The 25,955-nt window shown below is 53.8% G+C and overlaps 8 protein-coding genes across 8 annotated transcripts; 2 read left to right on the top strand and 6 right to left on the bottom strand.

Annotated features, from left to right (window-relative positions):
• Window positions 1-2,602: 2,602 nt before the first annotated feature.
• Window positions 2,603-3,953, top strand: E0L32_002795 (uncharacterized protein; the record flags this gene model as incomplete). The annotated part of the gene is made up of 2 exons (XM_031137024.1): window positions 2,603-3,042; window positions 3,107-3,953. The coding sequence occupies 2 exons, from the start codon at window positions 2,603-2,605 to the stop codon at window positions 3,951-3,953; spliced, it is 1,287 nt and encodes a 428-aa protein (XP_030999997.1).
• Window positions 3,954-4,218: 265 nt separating this feature from the next.
• Window positions 4,219-5,919, bottom strand: E0L32_002794 (uncharacterized protein; the record flags this gene model as incomplete). The annotated part of the gene is made up of 1 exon (XM_031137023.1): window positions 4,219-5,919. One exon carries the CDS (start codon window positions 5,917-5,919, stop codon window positions 4,219-4,221), a length of 1,701 nt encoding a protein of 566 aa, XP_030999996.1.
• A 905-nt stretch (window positions 5,920-6,824) lies between these two features.
• Window positions 6,825-7,964, bottom strand: E0L32_002793 (uncharacterized protein; the record flags this gene model as incomplete). The annotated part of the gene is made up of 1 exon (XM_031137022.1): window positions 6,825-7,964. One exon carries the CDS (start codon window positions 7,962-7,964, stop codon window positions 6,825-6,827), a length of 1,140 nt encoding a protein of 379 aa, XP_030999995.1.
• Window positions 7,965-8,659: 695 nt separating this feature from the next.
• E0L32_002792 (uncharacterized protein) lies at window positions 8,660-10,043 on the bottom strand (the record flags this gene model as incomplete). Its single annotated transcript, XM_031137021.1, has 4 exons — window positions 8,660-9,557; window positions 9,617-9,884; window positions 9,932-9,980; window positions 10,041-10,043. 4 exons carry the CDS (start codon window positions 10,041-10,043, stop codon window positions 8,660-8,662), a joined length of 1,218 nt encoding a protein of 405 aa, XP_030999994.1.
• An 890-nt stretch (window positions 10,044-10,933) lies between these two features.
• E0L32_002791 (uncharacterized protein) lies at window positions 10,934-13,288 on the top strand (the record flags this gene model as incomplete). Its single annotated transcript, XM_031137020.1, has 2 exons — window positions 10,934-10,986; window positions 11,050-13,288. The coding sequence occupies 2 exons, from the start codon at window positions 10,934-10,936 to the stop codon at window positions 13,286-13,288; spliced, it is 2,292 nt and encodes a 763-aa protein (XP_030999993.1).
• Window positions 13,289-14,812: 1,524 nt separating this feature from the next.
• On the bottom strand, window positions 14,813-16,632 carry E0L32_002790 (uncharacterized protein; the record flags this gene model as incomplete). Its single annotated transcript, XM_031137019.1, has 3 exons — window positions 14,813-15,531; window positions 15,608-16,226; window positions 16,594-16,632. 3 exons carry the CDS (start codon window positions 16,630-16,632, stop codon window positions 14,813-14,815), a joined length of 1,377 nt encoding a protein of 458 aa, XP_030999992.1.
• A 4,705-nt stretch (window positions 16,633-21,337) lies between these two features.
• On the bottom strand, window positions 21,338-22,216 carry E0L32_002789 (uncharacterized protein; the record flags this gene model as incomplete). The annotated part of the gene is made up of 1 exon (XM_031137016.1): window positions 21,338-22,216. The coding sequence occupies one exon, from the start codon at window positions 22,214-22,216 to the stop codon at window positions 21,338-21,340; it is 879 nt and encodes a 292-aa protein (XP_030999991.1).
• A 1,229-nt stretch (window positions 22,217-23,445) lies between these two features.
• On the bottom strand, window positions 23,446-24,456 carry E0L32_002788 (uncharacterized protein; the record flags this gene model as incomplete). Its single annotated transcript, XM_031137015.1, has 3 exons — window positions 23,446-23,768; window positions 23,919-24,198; window positions 24,397-24,456. The coding sequence occupies 3 exons, from the start codon at window positions 24,454-24,456 to the stop codon at window positions 23,446-23,448; spliced, it is 663 nt and encodes a 220-aa protein (XP_030999990.1).
• Between the last annotated feature and the right edge of the window lie 1,499 nt (window positions 24,457-25,955).

Below are 25,955 nucleotides of genomic sequence, written 5' to 3'. Positions count from 1 at the left end.
CGTGATCCCTCACGATGGATCACCGTACTCCAGGGTGATCCAGCGGTCCGTGCGTTTCTGCCTATCTTATCGTGCTGACCGCCCTTGGGGCAGTGTCCCGCGGTAGCGGCGGCTGATTCTGTAACAATCTAATATTAATTCTTATTATACTTTATCCTATAAGAATAGATAGATCTCTTATTATTAAAAGCCTTATCTTAAAGTATTAATTACTCTATTAATCTTTAGATAGGCTTTATTACTATATTAAATAATCTCTTAGCTAATCTTTTAACTATTATTATTACTATAAGCTATTATTAAAGCTAATAAGTAAATATATAATTATTTAAAATCAACTCTTTTTAATTAAGAGTATTTATATAAATCTAAATAAAGATACTACTAACTTTATTAATACTACTTATAATAATAAGAAAGTTCTTTATAGATTAATTATCTTAAATATTATTAATATTAATATCCTTAATATATTATAAAATCTATTCTTATTATTTAATCTATATTAATAAATTAATAGATTTAAATAATTATCTAACTTATTAATATTAAACTTAAGCTTATATTCTTATTTTAAAGTTTAATAACTTAAGATATTCCTTTAATATTATTAATCTTATTTATATTAATCTAACTCTTAATAATTATCTAATTACTTCTATCTTATTAAAGATCTATATAATTACTTATTATAATTCTTCTAATAACTTATTAAATAGAGCTATATACTATTTAACTATTTAATAGATAAGCTTATTTATCTTAATTAGCTTTTTATTCTTCTTCTTATATATTATATTTAAAATCTTCTATTTATCTAACTCTATATTAAAGAAGTTCTTTCTTATTTTAAATTTTAAATATATTATTATTAATTATTTCTTTTAAAGTATTATTAAGAAAATAAAAAAAGATCTTAGATAATCTTTAAAAGACTTTAAAGTCTAATCTCTATCTAAATTAATATACTTCTAGATTTTATTATCTATAGCTTTAAGATAAATATATAAATACTATATATTCTAATCTATTTTATTAATAAGAATTATTATCTAATTATTATCTAAATTCTTTTTAATTATAATATTATAATTAAATAATTAAGAGAGTTAATTAAATAATACTTTAACTTAAATAGAAGATTAATTAAATTATTATTATATTCTAAAGAGTTCTAACTACTTCTTATTAAATTTAACTATAGAAATCTATAACTCTATAGTCTAAATCTTATAATAATTACTCTAGATAAATAGATCTACTCTAATCTACTTAATTAAATATTAACTAGACTTATAACTATTAACTAAAGATTAGATCAATTAAATTCTATTTATTAAGATATCTAATTCTAAGAGAGAAAAGAAGAAGGCTGCTAGGAGGGCTGCTAGTCCTTAGAGGTAGCCCTAAAGGGCGGTATGGTTAGGCAGAGACAGCTCTACATACTAAATTTACCCTAGGGTTGTCCTTAGTGGACCAGCCCCTTCTGACAGCCCGGATCACCGTGCTTTCGGTCCCAAGCGCAGTGACATCTCCAGTGGCAGGGATCAAAAATATTACAAAGTACTCGCCTCGCTTGGACAAGCAGTGGGACATTCGTATCTGGAATAGAAGACACACACTAGCTGTATTGTTGGCCCCCGTATCCAATCTCGGTGACTCGCCTACAAGTACTTGTAAAGTCTACTTGTACAAGTAGGAGATCCGCACAGATACAGGGAAAAGGCAGAAAGGTTCACAGCCACACTCCTGTTCACCATCACAAGGGTGCCCACCTGTCATGCGACTGTGGATACACGCCATCGCTGCCGATTCGGCGGATGCAACCAGATTTGTTCCTAGCGGCCCGTCTGACCCCCAACGGACCCCTGAAACCCCTTGCCTAGCCCGTCCGAATCCAGCTATTTTAGACGTGAAGGGAGGTTAGCGAAGCTGACCGAGGTGATCAAGGACTCATTGCCTCTGCCGAGCAGGTCGCTCACTGTGGCCGGCACTCAAGAGAGAAACATATTGAATAAGCTGATCAGAGTGGCTCTGCTCTTTATTTCAGACGTTTCAAGATATTCTGAGCACGCTGACGAGTCAACTGCTCGTATTGCGGCCGTGTGTTCGGCTGCCATCGAGCGGTCCTTTTTGACCGGCTCCCCACCAGAGTGGACAAATGTTTCTTCGCTTGTCACCAAACAAGCCAGGTCTAAGCGCTCGCTTGCCTAGAACGGACGTCTTTTTGGTCAGGTTCAAGGGTGCCATGGCACCGCCAAGGCCCATCAGATACCACCCTAGCCAGTCTCGACTCGTCTCAGTGTGGAGCAAGACAACTCCAGGAACAGACATCGTGAGCTTCGGCACCCCTTTACCGCGTATACACACATCTTTAAAACCACGGATGGTTCCCTCCTCGATCTGAGAATGGAGATCTTTCCCCGTCATGGGCTTCACTCCCTTCACCATCTCTCTCAAAGGCACATTTGCCTAGTCGTTCGTTAACCCCCCTTACAACCCCAGTCAGTCGTTTGCCTAGTCACTCTCTTGCTGCAGCTCTCTGCTGCCAGCTGAATCGGTCTACATTTCCCGTCTCTTTGCTCTTTTCTTGTCTTTGAAGATGCGTCTTTCTCTCACTGTCGTGGGAGGTCTTCTCCTCACGGGTGGCCTTGCCTGTCCGGCAAAGCGCCCTACTTCGACCACCAGCGTCACCACTCCTTCTGCCTCGCCCACTGAGGATGTTGTTTCTTCTACGTCTATCTCCGAGGAGCCTTCGCAGACCACCAGTGTGGATGTAACCACTGCTCCCACCACGGAGGCGCAGCCCACCTCTACGAGCAGCACGGCCAAGGTCGAGGAGCCCAGCTCTACGTCGGCCTCGGCCAGCAGCACTTCTGCCTCCAGCAGCGCCGCGCCCTCGCCGACAACAATCGTTCGGACTTATCCTGCCGACGTTGTCGACAAGCTGCGTGACAGCAGCATTGACAAGCTCAAGGACTACCTCAGCAAGAACCCTGCCGGTAGCTGCACACTCGAGAACGCCTCCATCCGCCGGGAATGGTAAGTCACTGAAACAAAAGGAACGTGTGGACAACAAAGCCTAACATGGATGTGATGACAACAGGAGCGATATCTCTCCCAAGGAAAGGGAGGAGTATATCGCTGCCGTCAAGTGCCTGCAGTCCAAGTCGCCCCGGACCGCGTCGTCCAAGGGCCCCGGCGTGCGCAGCCGCTTCGACGACTTTGTCGCCACGCACATTGAGCAGACGGACTACATCCACAACACGGCCAACTTCCTCTCGTGGCACCGCTACTACGTGCACGCCTACGAGAAGGCCCTGCGCGACGAGTGCGGCTACGCGGGCTTCCAGCCCTACTGGAACTGGGACCGCTACGCCAAGGACCCGGCCAACTCGCCCCTCTTCAACGGCAACGCCTCGAGCCTGGGCGGCAACTCGGTCAACGGCGGCTGCGTCCAGTCCGGGCCCTTCAAGGACATGAGCGTCAACCTGGGGCCCGGCACCTCGCTCGGCTACAACCCGCGCTGCCTCAAGCGCGCCATCAGCAAGCAGTGGGCGGCGCAGACGACGGCCGACCACACCATCTCGCTCATCACGCAGAGCCGCGACATCGTCTCCTTCCAGGACACGATGCAGAGCTACGGCGGCGTGCACACGGGCGGGCACTTCACCATCGGCGGCGACCCGGGCGGCGACATCCACACCTCGCCCGGCGACCCGGCGTTCTACCTGCACCACGCCATGATCGACCGCGTCTGGTGGATCTGGCAGATGCAGGACCTGTCCGCCCGGCTCAAGGCCGTCGGCGGCACCGTCGTCGGCTCCCGCGGCCGCTCCGGCTCCGCCAGCGACCCCATCAACCTGGGCGTCAACGGCGACGCCATCACCATCGGCGACATGCTCACCACCATGGGCGGTCTGAACGGCGAGCTGTGCTACATCTATGTCTAGGTCTAGGGTGATGCAAGCACAGCGGAGTGAGTGGTAGGAGACAGGGAGGGAGGTGGAGGGATGAAGAAGGTGGAGATGATTATGACGAAGCGGCGATTCATGATCAAGAAGTGTTACCGACGTATGACCGTATTGTCATGTAGATCTAATGTCTTAATCTAATACACATCCAATGCACGTTATTTGCGGCAGATTATATAATTATGACGGTCAACAGGATTAGTGTGATCGAGCTTCCCCTGCACCTGCTTACACCGACTGCCTCTCACCCTCTACCTCTCCTATCAAAGCGCCAGTACCCGTGCCGGCCTTCGAGCTGCGTCTTGTTGAGACAGCTCGGCGAGAAGTGATCTTCGGCGTCGCCGTACGGCCAGACGGCCACGAAGCAGACCTGGCTCGGCTCGCACGCTCCGCACTTGCGCCACTCGGCCCAGTCTAGCCATGTCATCAGACCCCGAACTCGCGCGCGAGCTCTCGCAAGTTGGTGGTCCACCCCCCCTCGCTCTCCTTCTCCTCCCGTGGCACCCGACTCGCTCAAGATCGCCCGGACGGCAAACAGATCGGTGCAGATCCGCGACGTCACCGCTTCTAGAGCTATCCGAATCAGCTCGTCTTGCCAGGTCGTCACCGCCGAGCGCACCGGGTCGAGATAGTGCCGTGAGCACCGCCGCCTCGCTGCTACCAAGTCAGGCGTTTGAGCGTCATCGGCGGCGGCGGCGGTGGCGTAGTTGATAAAGGTGTCGAGCAGGCCGTTAACGTCCGCGCGGACGTCCTCCAGCGTCGTAGTCCTCTCGGCGATGAAGCGCAGGCGGTCGGCGTACCGCGAGACAACCATGTCAGTCACGCCCTGCCAGTCCAGCCCGCTGGTCGTCGTTCCCTGCCAAGAGGCGGCAGCCATGGCCTCTGCCACGTCGTTCTTGATCGCGTCCAGCTCCTCCCATGGCACCGACACCATCCTGGGCAGCGCCGGGTTGCTCACGGCCTCCGGGTTCGTCAGGTTGACCGGGTAGAACAGCGCCGAGACCATGCGGCTCTGGTCGAGCGCGACGCGCGACGCCGTGATGCCCCAGTACCGCTGCGACACGGCGCGCAGGTACTCCATCTGGTCCAGGGCCCAGCCGTCATCGTCATCGTCGTCGCCATCGCCACCATCATCATCATCGCCATACGCGGGCCGCCACGGCGGCCGCCGGGCGACGGACACGAGGTCGAGGCTGCCGTCGGCAAAGTCGCACTTGATCACCTCGAAGCCGGCCTCCATGCGGACGACGCCGTCGAGCTCCCACGCCCGCGCGAGGTCGCAGAGCGCGCCCGCGCGCGGCCACTCGTCGAAGCCGCCGCTGCCGGTGCGGTTGCGCAGCAGCTCGTCCTGCGAGTCGAGCGTGCCGAGGGGCGACTTGGCGCCGGACATGCCGTCGATGTAGAGCATGCGTTGGGGCCGCGTGACGCGGTAGGTGTGCAGATACCCATCGCGAAACGGGCGGCGGGGTCGGCTGCTGCTGCTGCTGCGGCGATCATTGTCGTCGTCGTCATCGTCGTCGAAGTCCTGTTGCTGCTGCTGCACAAGAGGCGACTGGTTGGGAGATGTCATCCGTCGCCGAAGCAAAGTTTGTGGGGGTTGGCGCGGACCGTCGGACGGCGGCGGCGCGGGTGCCGGACGGGCAAAGGACTCGGCGTGCTCAATCTCGAATGCTAGCCACTCCATGCCCGTCACGGCATCCTCTTGGTGGCCACCGTGATAGAGCCAGACGCCCGCGGGAATGGTTGCGGGGAAGAAGGACATGCCATTGTGGTGGATGGACGAGCCCCACTGCCGCATGGCCGAATGGACGGCGTTGAAGACGCGGTTTGCATTTCCGCGCGCGTCCTCGGGACTTGGGCGTACGGCGGGTGTGGCGGCGGATGAAGTTGGGGAACAGGCCAAGATGCTGAGGGTGGCCAGGAGGAGAGATTGGCAAGAGGCCATGGCGAAAGGCGTGGGTGTTGCCAGTGATCTCAAAAGATCTGATGATGGTATGATATCTCGAGAATGGAGAACGAAGAACCCCGAGGGACCTAATCGAGTCCTGGCCGAGAGATATTTGGTGCCAAGCCCTCTCTGCCTCCATGATCGGCACCAACAGGCATGATGGGCGAAGGGTGGGTGGGGCGTTGTCACCAAGTGCGTACGTACGCATACCTCGTCTTCAACATGGAGGCAGCAGAGGTTCACAACGGTGCAATCTTCCTGTTCAGAGGGTAATTGGTACTCAGGAGTAAGCTGCAGATGGCCCGGACGACGACCTCTCACCCTGTTCGATCCAAATATACGTCACAAAACGGAAAGGATCGCCTCTGCCAAGAGATTTTATCCATCTGATAAGATGCTATTCAGCCCCTCTTAGTCTTGAACATCGCCAGAGGGGCGTTCGGAGGTTACTGAACTCGCTCGGCCGAGCGGTCACCGATTCATTCGCGTCATTTTCTCGCTGATTCAGCCGACAAGATGAGTTATTGGTGAATTACATGATACCATCACACTGCCAACACATCGCAATCCCAGCCCTTGATATTGCTCTCATACCTGGCTAAACTGAGCCCGGGAGGTTTTCACTCATGCGAGATGATGTTTATCAGCTATCTTAGGTATTTAGGATGAGTTTCTTAGAACCTTTGGGCTTTTAAACAATGATAGAGTTCACTTGATGTGCGTGAGTGCGTTGGAATTCAGAAAAGCTATAATATCTACAAACTACACAAGAACGAACTTGGAAAATGGTGATTATGATGGTTTAAATACTAAAGCATATGCCGAGAAGATCTAGAAAAGATGGACTCCTTGCCCCTATCCAGTCGCGTGTTGATTCTCTCGATCCAATAACCTTTTGCTCCTCAGTGATCCCCTGCATAGGCGTCCTGGCCACCGACAGCGACGAGAAACTCGGCCGGATCGCCCGCGTTCACCTTGCCCGACTGGTCCGCGCCGCCGTCGGGCTGCACGTCGTCGTACGCAAAGGCGTACCCCTTGCCGTCGAGGTTGTGCTCGTGCACGATCCGGCAGTAGTGGTTCGTCGGCTCGCGCTTGTAAAAAGTCGACGGGTCCGACGGGTGCTCGTCGACCTCGGGCAGGCTCGAGCGCTGCAGCGCCGCCGCCAGCCGGGGGATGATGGCGTTGCGCGCGGCCGAGGGGCCCGTCGCGAAGGGCCCGCTGTTGCAGCCCAGGACGTCGGCGGTGCTCGGCCGGCCGAAGGCCTCGCCGCCGAGCACGAGCTCCCCCTGCGCGTTGACGGTGCCGCCCACGACGCCCGCCGCGGCCTGCGTGTTGATCCTCATCTCGCACCCGCAGTACTTGGCCCACACCTCCTCGACGAGCGGCTCGAAGTAGCCGTCGAAGCTGGCGCCCACGGCGCCGCCGTGCGTCGGGTTCAGGGCGCGCAGGGGCGCGCCTCCGGGCCCGCCGGGCACGACGAGCTTGTCCCAGGGCCGCCCGTCCTTGGCGGCCTGCTCGCGCAGGGCCTCGGCGACGCGGTCGAGGCCGTCGGGCTGCATGCCCGAGACGTGCTGGACGGCGCCGCCCTGCTCCCGGAGGGTCAGGGCGACGGGCAGGCGCGAGACAAAGTCGACGTAGCTGATGTTGGCGAAGAGCTGGTCGGCGTTGAGGGTGAACTCGGCAAACGCGAAGTCGACGGCGGCGTTGGGGTCGGACGGGTTCAGGACCGAGGGCTCGACGATGGCGGGGCCCGGGTTCAGCAGGAAGGTGAGCTTGCCGCCGCGGGAGAACCAGATGCGGCCGCCGGCGAGCTGGGGGATGTGCACGGTGACGGTGTTGCCCGGGGCGCCGAGCGGGATGGCGCAGTCCTCGGCGAGGGGCTGGAGGATCTCCGAGGGCGACTCTGGGAAGTATAAGTCGTGGCCATTGGCCTTGAGGAGCACGCGGCGGCCGTCGTGCTGCAGCGCGATGCCGGTCACGTAGGCGTAGACCTGGTCCGAGTCGGACATGTTCTGCAGCTTGATGTCGAGCGATTCCGGCATGTTTCCTCGTATTATTGGGTTCAAATGAAGAGTATTCAAAGACTTGGGAAGAATCGTGACTGTCAGTCTCGTTGTTTCTTCCCCTTTCAAGAGACCAACCCAGCCCGGAAGCTCCCTTAAATAGGCCACACAGACCCCAGGACGAGGCTCACAAGATGACAAGATGCAAGGCTTGGCGAGGCAATATTTAGACAATGATCACAGCAGTCTCTTCGGTTATTGGCACTCACGTAAGAGTTAGTTTGTGCGAGCGAGGATGGTACCCTGCAGGAGCTTTGGCTGACCTGATCATTTGATGGTGGCTGGTTGCTTGTCGGAGTAAGAAAAACCGGATTTGGCCAGATAATGACGAAGATAGTCTTCCCCACAACACCGAACCTTAAACTACAGAGCTGAAAACTTCAAAATGGAGAAACAAGTGAATTTTGTAATTTTGTCCAAAAGGATCAAGGATCAATATGTACGTTGAAAGGAAGGACATGACGCGATATGATTCAGTGCATCGTCTACCGTGTGAGTCTAATTCATTTCCAGTCGCCCAAGTTCTCGATCCACATGCAGCGGCCTCACGTAATAGTAATAGCAAACCACTTACACTCGTGGCCCAAGTCAGTTCACCTGACCAGAAAATAAGCCAATAGTGTAACACGCCGCAGTTATTGTGTCTGATGGCTCTGATGCGCTTCGGACTAATTTTAATTTCTCACATACTCAGCCGGCTCCAGCTCGAGGGCCTTGCAGGATTCAGGGGCATTGACGGGGTTGCATCGTGCTGACTTCCTACCCTCCAGAAACACAGCGTAGTCAACATTAAAGCGGCTGGAAATACCGTACACAGGGAAGTCCGTGCTGAAAATCTGAGCACCGCTCTTGAATGCGGCCTCACGCATGGCGGTCGTGTCATTGCCGAGCAGGTTGCTGTAAGTCACATCCGACCGGGTTCGCACCCAGTAGCCGGCAGCGACCTGCTTTTGGATGTTGGCGAGGTTATCCTCGCCGAGGGGCTCGTTCAGCTTCTGGAAGGCACAGTCCGAGTTGCCAGGCACCGAGTTGGTAAAGATGGCCCGCCCCTCTAGATTGGGCCGGCCCTCGGTGTACGCGTCCCGGATGGGGCCGGGGCTCTGATCCATCAGGAAAAAGAAGCGGCCACGAGCTGAGTCCAGATCAGGCCAGCCGTACTTGAGGACCGACTTCTCCAGGGTCAAGTTCCCACGGCGCAGGCTGTCGGGAGAGATGAGCTGGGAAGGCGAGAAGACGGTGCGGATCTCCTTGTCGAAATCGTCGAGGAGTGCAGTGTTGTTCCATGGAATAGCATCGACGCCTCCCTTGGCAGTAATGGTTCGGTCCGTAGACTTGAACTCAATCATGATGGGGATAGGTACATGCTTAGGATGCGCTTCGGACCACTTCTTCATGATAGTCAGGCACTCAATGAAAGTGTGGCACTGGGTGTTCACATCGGCATCAGCGATGTGTAGGACCTTGACACCCGGCTTGTTCATGACTTCCTGCGGCGGCAGAGGAAGACCAGACCACTGCTTTACCAGAGGCTTTGCATAGTGGCCACCATCAGGGTCGGCAAAGATGTCAATCCTGTATACTCGCGTCAGTCATGTGTCTGGCGTGATTAGAGGGAAACCAAGGGTTCTTACTCAAGATTGCGGATATGCTGATACTCAAGCTGAATATCGAGCTGAGGATGCGAATAGTAGAACTGAACAGGGTCCTTGATGAGCTGCGCCTGAGCCTCCTTCTCTTTGATCGGAGACTCGAGGTGGTAGCTGTTGTGGGTTCCCACTACCTGTATCTGGTTCATGCGCAGGGCGTTCGACCATTTGAGGCCGTCCTTGGTGAAGTCGCACGACGCTTTGGCATCAACAACTTGAGCGCCTGTAGGCACAGTCTCGGTAAGTCCAGGAACTGACAGACATGATCACCAAGTATAGGTAGACCAGATGATGACGTACCAAGTACGGCAAGTCCGACGGTGAGAAACTCCGGGATTTTCCTGGGAGACTGTCACGTCTTGTTAGATGAAAGAGGGACGGAGTAGGGGTTTAATTGGGATCAAGTTACCATATTGGCATTCAACCGCTCCGTGTGTCACACTGATTACGAGACGACTACCATGTACAGGGCTGCGTATCATGTCAAAATGAAAAGCACCTTCTCATCATAGCAAGATATTGAGATCATTAAGTACTGTTGCAACTCGTCTTGAATCAATTGATCCTTGTGAGTGGTCGGAGAAACACCGCTCGTCCCGTGCAACCCAGAAAGCTGCACGATCCAATCAAGATTGTGGTGAACAGCATGTGCCTCGAGACTACGTAGATGCCAAGATTTTCAAGATGGCAATGCGGAGCATCATGGCTACCATGACCCCGGTCATTTTGCGCTTCAGAGCGGCGCGGAGCTGTCAAAACGGATCCCATCGTGGCAACAGCAAGGCCACTACCAGCCTTTGGCACCGTCCTGGTGTTTAGCTCCGGGTTAACGTTGGCTTGGCCTGCCGAAATTCATGAAAAGGGATCGTCATGAAGATTCATCGAAACCAAGCAATTTGATGGGATGACATGGGGTGGAAGTTGACATGGATTGACCCTTGTTGTGAGATAAGATAAGAAAATGACCAAGTTCAACACACGTGTTGGCTCACATGACTTGCAAGGCAAAGGAGCTGGAGCTTCTATCGCGTTTTTGGGAGGGAGCTTTCAGCGCGTTTTCGGCCCTCTTTTTTGGGACAGACAAAGAATATCGCAGTGAGCAAACACTGTTTGCAAGCATCCGGGAAACCGTCCTGGGGCCTGTCCTGGTCAAGCACCTCTGGCATTTTTACTTCAGTCGATTGATAGCTAGGCGATATTCTATTTGAGTGAACCCGATCTTCAGAATCGACACCTCGTCCTCGCGGTTCTCGGCCACCCTCGCTGCGCTTCGCAGCTCTTCTTCCCCTTCCCACCGCCATCATGACCATCCCCTCGCACCGCGTTCGGCGCACTCCGCAGAATACCCAATACATGTAAGCTCTCCTGCTCTGAGAAGCTTCTAGACTCCCTTCAATCAATCTGACGTGGCCGATTAGCTACAACCTCAACCGCCGCATCCACGATGTCAAGACCTACCCAGTGCTCTCCCCGCAAGGAGCAACTATCCTTCTGTACGCGCATGACAACGGCTTAACAGTTGTCTGGCGCGGAGGCAAGCGCCTCAAGGCGCTCGAATCAGAGAAGCATGGGAAAGCAGGAGCTGGCAAGCAGAATGGAGCGAAAGACCCGGAGGATGCCGTGATGGTTCTCGATTCAGACGACGAGGCGCCGCCAGCCTCTGCTGATGTTACGTCGCAAGCCACGAAAGCGGCAGAATTTGAGGAGCGCGACTCGGACGCAGACTTTCCTGAGATTGTGCAGACCCTCGACCTGGCATTCGGCGTGGAGATACTCCATGTTGCCATCCCTCCCATTGCGCAGTGCGCCGCCGCCGATACCGCCTTCGACATACTGAAGGAGAAGATGGTGTTTGTGGTATCATCGAGCACGGCAGACGTACACGTCGTCACTTTGCCCCTGACGCCACCTTCACATGAAAGCAAGGCAAGACCAGAGCTGCGAAAGGATCTCTTGGCCGGAAATGCGGGCAAGGGAAAATGGGGAGAGGTGCTGATCTCACTGAACGGGCAAGGAAGGTCGAGCGATGCTTTGGCTATCACATTTGACCAGCGCAAGCGACCAAATCTGGAGCGGTCGAGGTCGTTGGAGCGGAAGAGCAGTGGAGCTATCCTGGCTCGTGTTATCGTGGCTGCTCATTGTAGGGAGGCCTCGGGAACCCTTCGGCTGTGGGATGTCAACCTAGACCAGAAGCGCAACCCCTCCGATCGTCCTATCGAGCCGTTCCAGACTGAATACCTCCCTCATCCTCTCTCAAGCATCGCCTTCAACCCGAGCCGTACGTCGCAACTACTGGCCATCGACCCACACCAGGCAGTCCGAATCTACGACTACTCAATCGCCTCGCTTACCGATGACATATCCGAAGGTCCGTTCCCAACGCAAGGCTCGTGGCTTCTGTCACTCTATCCTCCCTTCACCCGCGGATCTACGACGTCTCTTTCCAGGAAGCCCATTGTGGCCGCCGCTTGGATCTCGAATGGTCGCGCCATTCTAGCCCTCCTTGCCGATGGGCAATGGGGCATATGGGACGTTGCCGGCGCAGGGCCAGCTGCTAACAGCAACGGCTCTGGGTTACTCGGCAAGGCTGCTTCGGGCATCCGGGGTGCGGCTCTGACTACTTTCAGTGCTTCGGGCCAGCTTGAGGGAACGAGCCCCTTGCGCAATCCAGCAACTCAGAAATCGGGAGGCGAATTTGTACCCATGACACCCCACACCAGGAGAGATGTCCTTGCATCTACGTTTGCCGGAGGTCTCGAGAGACTGGCTACGATCCATGGTGGGATCGAGGTTACGCAACTGCCCTCCTCTAAGCCGGGGGCCAGTGACGAGAGCGCAGTTCTCTGGCTGGGAGGCGCCGACCATATCGTGTCTCTCATTCCGAGCCTTGGGCGGTATTGGGAATCACAGGCCCGCAAGAGCACTGGGGCGGGTGCCAACATCTTCGGCTCCCAGCCAACTCGTATGATCAGGATAGCAGACCTTCATGTCGGCTTGACGGGCGAGCACTGCTCCGGCATCGGCCTCGTTCCCAAGCCTAGGAGTCATTCTAAGGACGAGGATGATACGCACGAGCATTCGGGAGATCTCCCTGTTGAGATCATCGTCCAGGGAGAGAGCAGATTGGTCATCGTTCGCGAGAGTGAGGAGGGACTGCCTTCTGTTGCCTCGCGTCTCCTCGCTACCAAGAAACGCAAGCTGGGACCTGCACCTGCCGCAGAGCCGGTGAACGCCATCATTGTCCATCCCGCGCCCAACAAGCCGGCGAACGTGAAGTTCAACTTGAGCATAGCCAAGCGAGGCAGCTTGCGCGCCCCGAGGCAGACGGCCAAGAGCCAGTTCCAGCCCGACCTCACGTCATTCGACAAGCCCGCCCGTGGGGATGGCGCTGCTGCGGGTGCGGATGAGAAACCCTATACGGACGAGGTGACGATGACGCAGAGCATGATGCATCATCCTCCGCAGGCACCAGGCACGGGCCTGGGCTTTGCTGAGCAGCTCGAGGACGCGGCGGACGCCGAGGACGACGAGGAGGCTGCACAGGAGCGCGACGTGGAGGAAGAGATTCTCGATATCATGGAGATCGATCAGGTACTCGAAGGTATGACCGATCGCAATGGCGGAACGACGAGGAATGTGTTTTTCGAGGCGGATTAAAATTCTGGTGCCGGAGTTGGACACTCACAACTACATCTATCTGTACGATACCCACGACGCACCGGTCATGATAGACTAAATGATCAAACACGGGGAGGGGAGCATGTTGGTTTAGGGAGCCGGACTTTTTCTTGCGTTCTTTCGGTTCCGGCCCTTTTGATATCCTAGTGACGTCTGTCTCTGCCCTGCCCTTGCCAGTTCTTTTCTCAACTGACTACCGTCCTGTCTCTTGTGCAAGTGATTCTTTTCCTTTTCTTAATCCGCACGGCCGGGTGGAGCACAAGGAGAGATCCATCCTTGACCAAGCTCTGTATTCCGAGCGGTATATCAAATGTGCTTCCGATCCTCCCGCTTCCGGAGTGGTGTCTCCTTTTTTGGGGAGACTTGGCCACTCTCGGATCCAGGGGCAAAGGATCGCGTCGCCGTCAAACGTGTCCTTGGTAGGGTGGGTGGGGGATTTTCCCTGGGCTTGGTTTGGACTTTGTTCGGCTGACCTTTTTGCACTTTCCGGCCCGGCCACGCCTCTCAGGGCTCCTGTCATCTGCTTGCTCGTTTCCACGCGAGCGGCGGGGGAGACGGTTCCAAGGCGGCTTCTATTTTTTTTACTATCGGGTGGTGGACACGTTGATACATACTTCTATCATCGCCTTTGTTATGTTTGATTACGGAGCAACTCGGTTTGGAGTACTTTCCAGCATGAGAGTGTCCAGTACAACAAGTTGCCGGGGCCGTTGTCGCCCGCAACTTGCAGCGAGTGAGACCTAGTGTCGGAGATACTGAGGAGTTAGCCAGATCGTTGAACATTACAAAGCAAGGGTCTCTCAATATTGGACATTACTTGTCAGCGGACGCGTCACCTTTTCCCATCTCGATGCAACGATGGCTAGCTAGGGGTTCAGCTCGGCAAGTCTTGGGTCACAACTATCCTTGCAGAAGTACCAGTCGTTTCAGTGTTCTCTGAATTAACTATGAAGATTGATTACAGAATATTCAGGAGGGACTCTGTCTCCTCCGTTGCCACGCATCCCATGCCCATGCATAGGTACTTCTCTAATGCTTTGGTGGCCCCCTTTTTGCTCTCGCTTTTTGTGTAATAATAGCAACAACAACAACACTGCCACCTCTCGGGTGTGTGTGTGATTTCGAGCGAGCTTTCTCTTTGCTTTCCTTGCAATCCCGCCGTCGTAATGCTGGGTATCGTATGCTACCTACACCAGGTTGATGCATGTTTCTTGTGTAAAAGAGAAAACGAGAAAAACGATGTATGGAGGTAATAGAACAATGAGAGAAAACAGACAAAGTGAATCGAGAAGAGGTAGGAAAGAAAAAAATGAGTTCTAGGTATAAAACCCCTCATCATATACACATGAAGGCTCTCTCTCTTTCAGATGCCGGAACCAGATTGTCGCCATGATAATGCCTTTTTGCAAAAAACACACAAGCAAACACAAACCCGCAACCGATCACTCTTTTTCCCTCCTCCTCCATTAGCTTCAGCTCCCCCCCCCCCCCCGCCCTGTGATGTTATGAAGGTAACAACGGCGCGCCGCTCTGCGACTGGCGGCCGTTGGCCCTGCTCGGCGACCGGCGGTGGTACGTCGCCGCTGTTTGCTGCTGGTGCTTCTCGTCCTGGTCCTCGACGACGTAGGCGACGAGCCTCTCGGTGGTCCGGGCGCACCAGGGGTCGACGTAGGTGGTCCACAGCACGGCGCAGCCGTAGTTGAGCGGGATCCAGAAGGGCAGGCAGACGAGCAGGCGGGCGCCTCCCGGGAAGGGGATGTGCGGGTGCTCGACCTCGCCCTTGTCGTTGGTGACGTCGGGCGGGATGCGCACGCCGTAGACCATCCACACGAGGATCCAGCGCAGCAGGGGCCCGTGGAGCAGGTAGACGGCGAAGGACTGCCGGCCGAGCCAGAGGAAGTAGCGGTTCGACAGCACGTCGCGGATGAAGGGGCTGAAGTGCAGGCCCAGGGCGATGAGCTCGAGGCCGATGCCCGACGAGAAGCGCGGGAAGTCCGGGTTGCCCGGCAGGATGTTGACGAGGACGCTGTGGAGCCAGGCGGACCAGGGCCGCCACTCGGCGTGGCCCTCCGGGTAGGAGGCGACGAAGAGGCCCAGGGCGACGAGGACGACGGCGAGGACGCGGCAGAGGCGGGCGCGGTCCGAGAGGAACTGGATCGCCGGCTGGTAGTTCTGGAGGTCGGAGAGGAAGACGCCGAAGAAGAATTGCATTCCAAAGGCGGCTTTCTCTCGTGTCAGCCGCTTTTGGTCGTTTCCGCGGTTACATGGCAAGACGGATTCAGGGGTATGTAGACTCACAATCAGATCCGACGTAGAAATACAGCCACATGCCCAGCGAGCACATCATCCGGTACCTCGGCTTGCAGTACGCAGTGGCAATGATGAAGACGTACACCTGGAAGCTGCCCTTGAGCAGCGGCAGCAGCGTCCACTGGTTCCCGTCGTAGGCGTTCTGGCCCCAGGTCCAGGTCCGGATGATGTTGTGGGCCATGTTCAGGATGGAGTCGCCGACGTAGGGCACGATGTCCGGGCTGGTGGCGCCGGACCACCAGCTGTCGCTGCGCTTGGCGACCTGGAAGACGCCGAACTGGGCGAAGAACCAGATGAGGAGGGTGGCGAGGGTGGCGGGCAGGATGAGGCGCGGGGGCCGCCGCAGGGCCGACTTGGCCAGGCTCCGGAAGGCGGCGTCCTGGCTGCCCTGGGCGTAGAGCTTGATGGGCTTGAGGGCGCAGACGTAGCCGGTGACAAAGGCGAAGATGGTGACGCCGATGCGGCCCTGGACGAGCAGGCGGACGAAGGGCCACTGCAGGAACCGCGGCGGGGCGCCCTCGGCGCTCGTGGGCAGGAAGAGGTCGCCGTCAAAGGCGCGGGCGATGTGCGTGAGCACGACGAGCGTGGAGGCGATGCCACGGAGTCCCTGTATTGTTTGGAAAGTGCGCCGTCCTCGTTAGCCTCATGTTCGACAATCTCATCCCAACGATATTCGTCATCCATCCATCCATCCCGAGTCCATCGGGGTTCCTCCCGTCGTGTCCATGGAGGATTGATGTGCCGCCGTCTCGGGGCAGAAAGGGCCCGAGCAAACCTTCTCCCCCTGAACGGCCAGCACCGCGGGAGTCTAGCCGATCCCTCATCTTAAAAAAAAAAGATTGAGCACGTTGTCATCCCGCCGACGCGGCCGACGCGCAATCCCGCACTTGCGAGAACAGCCGGGCCCTCCGTTCCCCGACGATCTCCCCCCAGCATCAAGAGGGAGCTAAGGTAGGTGATGGGTGTATACTCACATCGACCCATTTGACGTTTCCTTCCTTTCCAATAGCCATGGCGGCGCGCGCCGGTCGGTTGACTGGCGTGGCGTCGCTCCTTCCCAGCTGGTTGGCGGCCTCTAGCGCAGTCCTAATAATAAGCGCGATTCAGAATCAGAAACTATTGATTCCGCGCCGCCCACATCAATCCCGCTCCAGATCGATCAGATCGCTGGCTGAAACGGTCGCTGATCCTTTCTCGGCAGTGGCTGGATGGCAGCGCCGTCTGTCCAGAGAAAACGCCGCCAAGCTTTCTATTGGTCGTGTGGTCGACTTCAGCCGGATTCCGAGATATCAGGGTCACGGCTGCTGTTTCGGTGCGACGTCGCTTGCAACGGCGAAAGCAATGACGCACACGGCAGTGACGCAAAAAAGGCAGTGCACCTCTCCCTCTCTAGCAAAAGGGGTGGTTTGGTGGTTTGGTGGCTTGGTGATTTGGCAGCGATGCGTGACCCGTGCGGCCGTTCTCCCAAGAACCTCGGTTCTTTTCCCTTTTCTCCCCAACCCGACTAAGTCGAGTCGAATTCGAGTCTGATCTCAGGATCAGGATCCGGGGTGCGCTCCGGAGTCACTGCTTGGTGAACTGAACTCGATGCAGCAACGTGATTACCCTCCCCAGTAGACTGTTCGTACCCAAGCAAGCAGTGGTGAAGAATCCGAGTATTAACGAGCGTGACGTGTATCTGACAAGGAAGAGAAAAAGACAAAGAAAGGAGAACCCGAGAAAAGGAAGACGAGCACGCAGGTGAAGATGGCGAGCAGTGTCGGGAAAAAGAGAGAACAAGTGTCGAGTGTCTATCGACGTTATGGGCCGGCGTGCGGCGGTGGGATCCAGACTTCTAAGTACTCAGTACTCTGTACAAACACTTTCCAGACTGGGCAGCGTGTGCGTGCGGTTTGCCTTGTTTGCGTCCCCAAGCAAGGAAAAAAAAGGCTTACCAAAAAGGACGGGACGTGCGGAGCAAGCAATGACAGCAAGCGTATTCAGCAATGCAACCGCCTTGAATGATCCATCGTCAACAGGGGGAAGCGCTTCTTGGCGTTCTCCAAGGATCGTCGGGGAGAGGACGCGGCTATTGCTTGGCTTCCACCAGACGGGGGGCACGGAGCTTTGTGCTGGCCGTTTTTTGTTTGGAGCGAAACACTCCTGGCTGGCCTTGAGAGCAGCCGGTGCGCAGCATTCTGGTCCCCCTTCTGCTCTTCCTCGAGGTGCGTTCGAGCCACTCACACCCAATCAAGCAGGTAGGTACATAGATAGGTATGTGTGTGTGTGGATGTAGCCATTAGTTAACTACCTACTGCTGCATCCACAGCCGAGAACGAACGCCGCCGACGGCGTCTGTTAGTAGTCCCCGTCCTGTCCAAAGATAGACGGACAGACACACACACAGGCACAGACACACAGATGCCAGAATACGGACGGCGTGCGGGATCACGAGTGGCACAAGTTTATGAAAGGTGGGGGGGGAGAGATATGGAGCCGCAAAGTCGGCTGAGGTGTGGATGCGCTGTTGGACTCGAGTGGTCATGACAAGCTGTTGCCGGTGGGCACTCGCAGCAAAAGACAAAGACGCTTGTGACATGTCCAAGGCCGCGTTGATCCCTGCCCGGTGTGTCGCTGACAGATCCCTCCGTATTACAGTCCGTCTGGACGCGCCGCCGTCTGTCACTATCCATCCTGTGGCTCTCTGCTCCATCTACCAAGGAGGTATATGTCCCTGAATATCACACCTTCTTCTCATCATCCCCGCAGGCTTATTAGCATCCCCCTGCAGAGCAGTTCTCGAAGTACTTGTATCTGGTGAAGGTGGATTGCCTGTTTCAGGGCCAATCTCGCGCACTGGGCACATGAGTTACCTCCACGGCCGGCGACGTTTTGCATGCCTATTACAGCTAGAATCTCCCGACGACACGACAGAGGGGACACAGCCATGCCCATTCCTGGTCCATTCCATGTCCATTCTGGAACCAACCCGCAAGCAGGCAGTGTGGCGAAGGAGATTGCCTGCCTCTCCTGGACACCAAATTTGACCAACACCACCCGGACGTACTTGTATTTAATGCGGGATGCAACCCTGCGGCTGCCAAGACTTTCTTCTTTTTCCCTCCCTTCCCCCTTCCAAAAGATCTGGCGGGAAAAAGCTAATCATCCCACATGAGCGCCGAGCCCAATAGTTACCCCAGAAGAACGAAAAAAGGATGCCCACAGGACGACGATGCCAAGCCCTCTGCGACAGATGCCGTTATATCCGACAGTGACAGCAACGAGACCTGACTTGCTCCTGACACTGGGGGCTCGTCACGCCTTGGCGGTGCAGCCCATCGAATCTATAAGCGATTCTGCATTCTTGGGCTTTTGTCTCTGTGCGCCGATTGGACCGGGGCAGCCGCCAGGGGATGTCTTGGCAGATGCTGTGCTCTCGCTTCTGGAACGTCCCTCCCGCCGCCTCGAAAGACACGACGTGCCTACGAAACAGCAAAGCCTCATCGAGGCCGCTCTCCTCCTCTCCTCCTCTCATCGGGGGAGCTGCTAGCCGAGCTGTGTCCGCCCCTCGATTCGTGGCTGGAATCGAGGCTGCCACCAGCTGAGATGAGTGAGACACACATTTTGTCTTGAAAACGCTTGCTGGCTCGCTGGATATAGTCAAAGGTCTGGCCCACTCCCGGCAGATGCCACTCGTGGGGCCACGCCAGCCACTGGTCCCTTGGCGCTGTCGCACCAAGCGACCGCTTCTTCTTCTTGTTCTTCGTCTTCCTTTGTCTGTCGCTTGCTACGGAATGCTCTCATCTTCATTGATGTGGATGCATTTCTCCCACCGGCATTTCCACTGGGAAATAAGAACAAGGCGAGAAAGGACCGAGAATCGAACGCATGTCCGGCGGATCTGCAATCGGCGCTTTGCTGCCAAGAACGACAACCAGAATTCCTTACAAATTAGCATTTAGGATTTAGGATTTAAGATGATGACAGGGTGGGCCCCCCGATCCCCCCCTAATCCCTAATCTTCAGTACTCAAATGGCACGTCATTCGTCCATCAAGCACCGTTTTTTTTTGGGTGCTTGGTCTTTCCCCTAATCCAGATCCACGTTTTAGTCTAAATAATTCTACCCAAAGTCTTGGGACAGGCTTCCTGACTACCACACTTCAGCTCGCAACATCTTCCTCCATTCGTTCTAGGTAGGGTCAGGTCGCGGTGGTTCCGCCCACTCTTTTTTGTTCCTGAAACAAAAAAAAAAAGACAAAATGAAATAAAGACAAGACAAGCTCGGTCGGTAGCGATGGCCCGATGCTCACATGTGCCAGGGCCAGGGCGTCGGTGTCCACATGCGGCGCCACATCCCCCACAGTCCTGTTGCTTTTTCCTTGATAACGTCGAGCGACGCTATGCCCCTTTCTGAAGGGGGACGCGTGGCCCTCGTGGGATGGCTCCAGCTCTTCTTCAGGTTGTTCTTTTCCCCCCCCTGGTTCGACCGGTACGTCCTTGCTCCGTATCTAACGGTGCGCCGGTCTTTGCTTGGCCCTCGTGTTCCCGACGTGCAGACCAAGGTCCATCCCGGGAGTCAAACGTGCTTCCCAAACCAAAAAGGACAGAGAGACAGTTATCACAATCCCACTGCTAGCCCGAATGCGCCGTGCCCAGGAATTAGGGAATTAGGGGGGTGCGTCTGACAAATGTGCTTTGGTTGGCTCTCGTTCACCTCAAGGAGGGAACGGAGAGGGGGGGGCAAGTGGCCTCGTTTAACGGAACTTCGGCAAAAAACGGTGAGGCCGGTACGGGAGAGTTGTGTGGCGATTTTCCCGGGTTGATCGCTCGCGGATTTTCGGGGGTCGGCACCCCTTCTCAGTTCGTGGTGAACCGCTTCTACGAAGTCGTGGAAGAATGTGAACGCGATACCAAGTATCATGGACTTTTCCGGAGGGCAAAAAGGGACATTCTAAGGATGAGATCAGCGCTAAACAGCACTACACTACGCTCGCCGAGCGAGGCTGTTCCAAAGAGGGAAAACGAGAGGAAGGTAGAGAGACTTGAAATTCACCTCTGTCAACGCGGGCGGGCCAGAACCGGAACTATTATCGCTTTCAGCTCTCCAGGCCTTGTTCGTCTCACCACCCACAATTCCGGCCAGGCCGGAACACCGTGCGGTTTGGCTGTCTCATCTTGCCCTTATCGAGACTTGACCCTCGCAGTATGGCTCTCTCGGGGAGGCAAGCGTGAGACTGGGCGGTCGTTTTGGTCTGCTGCCATCCATGGATCATCAACTCTCGACTTGCACAGTTGGGGCCTGGACAGTCCAAGAAGGTCTCTCTGCAACCTGTCAACATGCCATTCGACAGCTTCCAAGAGACACACAAGTTCTGTGCCGTTTTGATACTCCTACTCCGAGAGACGAGGTGAACAGTTGCTGAAAGTTACAACGCTTACTTTCTTGAACATGGAAGACCTGTCTGGAGCTAAAACGCTAATCCTACGCTATACAGATGTAGCTTGTCTCGCTCTTCTTCGCATCATCAACATTAAACAAACGACTATCCCCCTCTCATCAACCACTCCCAACAGAATCACACAAGTTGCGACATACTCGATCATCCCTCTGTCCGCAGTCAGTCTGTCCCGTTTCGTCCCTGGCCATTGACACCCATCATCTGCGAGCCTCCTTGTTGTGTTTCTGCCCCTGACGCCTGCCATGTTCCGGCCCCGCGAAGCACGCGCTGCTCCTCCACTAATACCCGAACCCGGAAAACTGCCACAGCGCCCATGGCAGGTTGGCATACCTTTCCCAGTCCCAGTCCCTCCAGGGGGAGGAGGACCCCTTTTGAATTTCCTCTTCCCGCCTCTTCTGTATCGCTGTGCAGAAATGCTCCGACGGCTCCTGATCCCATGGTTCCCCGGGCACCGCGGTCTGCTTGTAGATAAACTCTCCAAGTACGATACGACGGCCGTTCAAGCGGTTGACCACGCCCCAAATGGACATGAGAAGATCTTGGACCTGGCATTCTGCCGGGCTGTCCCAGTAAATGTCCGCGATGCAGTCGTCGACCTGGTACTTGAAAATGCGAGGACCTCCCTCCATGCTGACGCTCCAGAGCTCCAGTTGCTGGAGATTGGGCAATCTTTCGACGGCCCTTTTGGCATCCCGGAGGAGGGACACCATGCCTGGGTTGCCCTGGTGTAAGGGGCGGAGAAGAGCAGTTGTGAGGGACAATGTCCTGAGCGATTGCACGTCGTCTAGGTCCACCTCTTGGAGGCTGTCGAGAACCGTCTGTGCTGAGAGGACAAAATATACAGAGAGGTGCCTGAGGTTTCGGTACGACTTGGACAGGGACGCCGCAAGTTTCGGGTTCGGTACCTCGCAACCAAACGAAGGGTCGTTTATCTCTGCCGCACCCTTGTCCTCGTTCCCGATATCAACGGCGCGCAATGATATCGTGTCCCCAAACCAGCTGCGATTGTCCTTGTGCAAGAGGTTATTCCAGTCATCTCCGATGTGCAGCTCTTGCAGCATACCGGCAGGCCAATTTTTCAGCGCCTCGTCCAAGTTTGTAGACCTGTCAGGACCAGCTCGACACCCAGCCACGAATGGGCCTTTGGGCCAGGACATGCCAACCTTTGAGAAACCTATTCCACCCAGTGCATCTGACCCTCCATATATCGTAGCGAAGGACTTTCAACCCGACCAGACTGTCGCGTATCAAGCGCCGGATCGCTGTAGGTCTGACGGGCCGCGAACAGCATCGTCTGAGGGTCAATTTCTCTACAACATCAGCCTTGGGCAAGCTGCGGCTGTCAAAGTCCTGTTCCAGATTCACTGGCGAGATCACCCTGTCCCGCATGCCCTCGTCAATGTGAAGCCAATCCAGAGTTCCATCGGGAGGACATCCAGGACAGTGTAAAGGCCTAGTGGCATAGTGGCAATGATGTCAGGCTCTCTTTCGTTCGTGAAATAGGTGGCATATGCAAAGGGGGCATCGGCAAATTTATCCTTCAGCACGTGATGCCAGCCATCGGGAGGGTTCAAATATCGCATGCCGTGTTCTTTATCACTTGGTGAGTACACTGCAAGATCGAGTCTCAGCCCCGGGCGGTGCGCTGGTCGGCCAGTCCATCGAGCCAAGACAGTTAGCAAAGCACGAATGTCTCTTGTGAAGCACTCCTCAATCCTGCGACGATGAACAAGTCAGTTCAAGCTCCAAGCAGATGGCAAGATCGGAGCTCACTCATAAAGTTCACTATTCCCTGGCATATAATTTCTCAAAAGACATGATGCGGTACGTCTCCAAGAAGTTAGGGGTGAAGCCAATTCGCGGAGCCAGAGCAGGAGATGATGGTTCGAGAAGAGAATCAAGCTGTCTAGTCAGAAATGTTTGTGATAACATGTTCAGATAGTCTTCTGTGGCCAGAATACGGGATGATGGAAAGTTGTCCAGCTGAGAAATGTCGTGGCCCAGATTTGTTGCATTTGAACGAAAGCAAGTTCAAACCCGTGCCTCCCTCCCATTCCACACTGGACACTGGGGATACCGGGCCATAATTAGCTATACGTTGAAGATTCTTCTTCTGGAAGGAGCATCAGAGGAACATGAATCTAGAAACCACGATTGTAGGGTGTTTCTGCCATGACATAGGCCATCTCACATCGAACCAGTGGCTCCATCTCCAGCCACAGTGTGCCTCTTCCATGGCCAAAAGCCATGTCTCAAATTACCGTTTATGATTGCTGATCCCATTATCAATGCTGTTGTCCCACGTCTCCGGCACATTGAGGAGGAGCTACCGGATCCAAGACAAACTGTGTCGGGGCAAGGTAGGCGAATTCCCAATCAATAAATTCTAGGATCTGGTTTCCATTGTCGACAAGGACATTGCTAGGCCTGAATTCGTCACATCAGAGACGAGAAGAGCTGAATTGTCTGGTGCAGGCAGGGTTCCAGGTTCATATTTGGATTGGGCGGACCAGGGGTTGTCAAGGAAGCCAAGTATTGCTAGGCGACCTTGCTTGGCCAATCTGCTAAACATCTGTCGAGTAGCATATTCATTCCTGCAGTCATCTTCTGAGGACACAATATCGTTGTGCTGAGAGATAAGTGTTGCCAACTGCTTCTCAGCTAATGTCCCATACCACTCATCCGCAGTCTGATAAGGAGTACCTTCCGCTGGAAAAATCGAGTTGGCGATATTTGAAATCTGTATCACATGGCTCCAGTTCACAGTAATGGGCCGTCCCTTGACAACATAGCGGCCTGCACCTTACTTTGTAAAAGCACCGATTGGCGGGAATGTAGGATGAGCAATCTGTAACACACACCTTGCCACTTGGACATAGAGGCTTTGGAGTGTGCTTTCCGAGATGTCAGGATCCAGAACAGGAGTATCGTCCTCATCGCGAGGAGCCTCCAACGCTCTGGTCATGCCTCTCCGGGATCCAATGTCCTGGATTATGATGAATGGTCCAACGTTGGACGCTATGTCGTGGAAGGAAAGTTTTGGAACAAGGAGTTTGGTATGCTGGTTGCAAAACGCAAGCGTTGCGGTCTCGGCAAGGATCTTCTCGGCTGGGAAGACGACGCTGTCCTTGGATTGCACCTAACAGGTAGATCGAGAAACAACTTATTGCATAGACGCTGTCTTGTCCATGAGCTCGCTGATATGGATGCGATACAACATATTGAACCCGCCTATGGCTAGTGGGGTGACCAAGGTAGCGGGCCTTTCAAGGATCGTCTCTGCGAAAGCCCCGAATCTGCGACATGTCGATGTCAATTTGGCTTGCTTGATCCCTACTTCGAAGAGCTCATCGCTTCTGCCCCAAGCGAGATTATCAGAGTTCTGACTAGGGTTCATTTTGAACAAGTCAAAGACGAGAGGTAACATCCAAGTCAGAAAATGGGACAAGACTACAATTAGACCAGCAACAGGCGATAGGGGTGTGTGAAGGGAAACTTCGAGGATTTCCTACAATCAACACGAGATAGTTTCCGCTCAAACAAGGATTGGACCTCTTATCGTGGCATCTCGGTTGTGAAACTTGAGAAACTGTTCCGAGGGAGTTCAACCGGTCTCTAATATTACGACGTAAATAAAATTGTGGAAAGCATTTGGTGGCAAAGCAGAGCCTTCCTTGATAGTGTGTTTGATGTTATATATAAAGGAGGACTTCCTTAGAGAGTACTCATCAAATATCCCGATACTACGCAAGCTGTGAAGTCAGATCAATGCACTCGCCAAACGCAATGGCGTCCACGACGGTCGCCATCTGTCTCCGGCACTTGCAGAATATTAGCCCTGAAATCCATATGGTCAGCTGAATTGAGCACTTGTCCGAGTGAAGAAATGAAGGGTTGTCAAGCTGAATAGACTGGATTATTAGCTGCGTTTCTGTAATATACCTGTGCGGCCAGTCATTATATTTGAACACGTCTCAATATCATCTAGCTGGGCCGTTGGTTTGAAGCCAACTAAGTTTCCGAGAAAACACTTTCAGTTCATAGATAGACCTTGATGCCCCTTTGATTCTGCATTTAGGTGGACGGATGAGAGTTTTATGCTCAAAGACGACAATGCGATAGACTTGATCACCAGACTTAAAGCCTTAGTCTGCCTTGTGTATTGCGCCGCTTCTCTTTGTTTGTTCCAGCACACTTGTCGCTACTAATTTCTAGTAGCTTTGGCTTCTGGATTTGATTTCCCTCAGCTCTTCAACTAGTTCTCGGATGTCTCGGTATTCCATGCCTGCATACGTCCAATGTTATCTACTCTATTCGACAGCACTTAGATCCTCGGGCCAACCTCTGTCAGGAAGCCGACTTGCACTATTATTTGGAGAGACACAATAAACACAAGCTCTAATATCATATCTAGGTGTTGTGGCCCTTAGTATTGAAGCTTATATGCACTAATTTGCGGAAGTTGCCGAAACGATGAGGCACGGGTACAACAGGAGTTGACGCAAGGGAACGGCACTCTAATCAACAACCTCTATCATCAATGTTCAAGACCGGATATGAATCTTAAACCAGTGGAAATCCTCGCTGTTCACGGCAACTACTAAACCATCTTCCCGTCCATTGTTTGAAACAGTGGCACCATAATGTTCTGTGCCAAGCTTACGAGCAGAGAACTTTTAGATCTAACGGGCAGTTGAACATCAGCACAAAAGAAATTGGCCAGGGGTGACTGTGCCGGTGTTGGCTTTTCAGCTGGCAAGGTTCTGATGTGGGACCTTTGCAACGGACGAGCTCAGAACGGTGCAGATGGAACCACCCCACCTCTTTACTCATCGCTCCCCACAGTCGCGAGGCAGATTTCTTCGATGTCCTAGGTACTTGTAGAGAAGAATGCCT

The sequence above is a fragment of the Thyridium curvatum genome (genome assembly GCF_004353045.1).
Source record: "Thyridium curvatum strain D216 chromosome Unknown NODE_11_length_606192_cov_83.229133, whole genome shotgun sequence".
Taxonomy (NCBI): Eukaryota; Fungi; Ascomycota; class Sordariomycetes; order Thyridiales; family Thyridiaceae; genus Thyridium; species Thyridium curvatum.
Note: the sequence above shows the minus strand (reverse complement) of the source record. Positions and strands in the feature narration are given on the sequence as shown.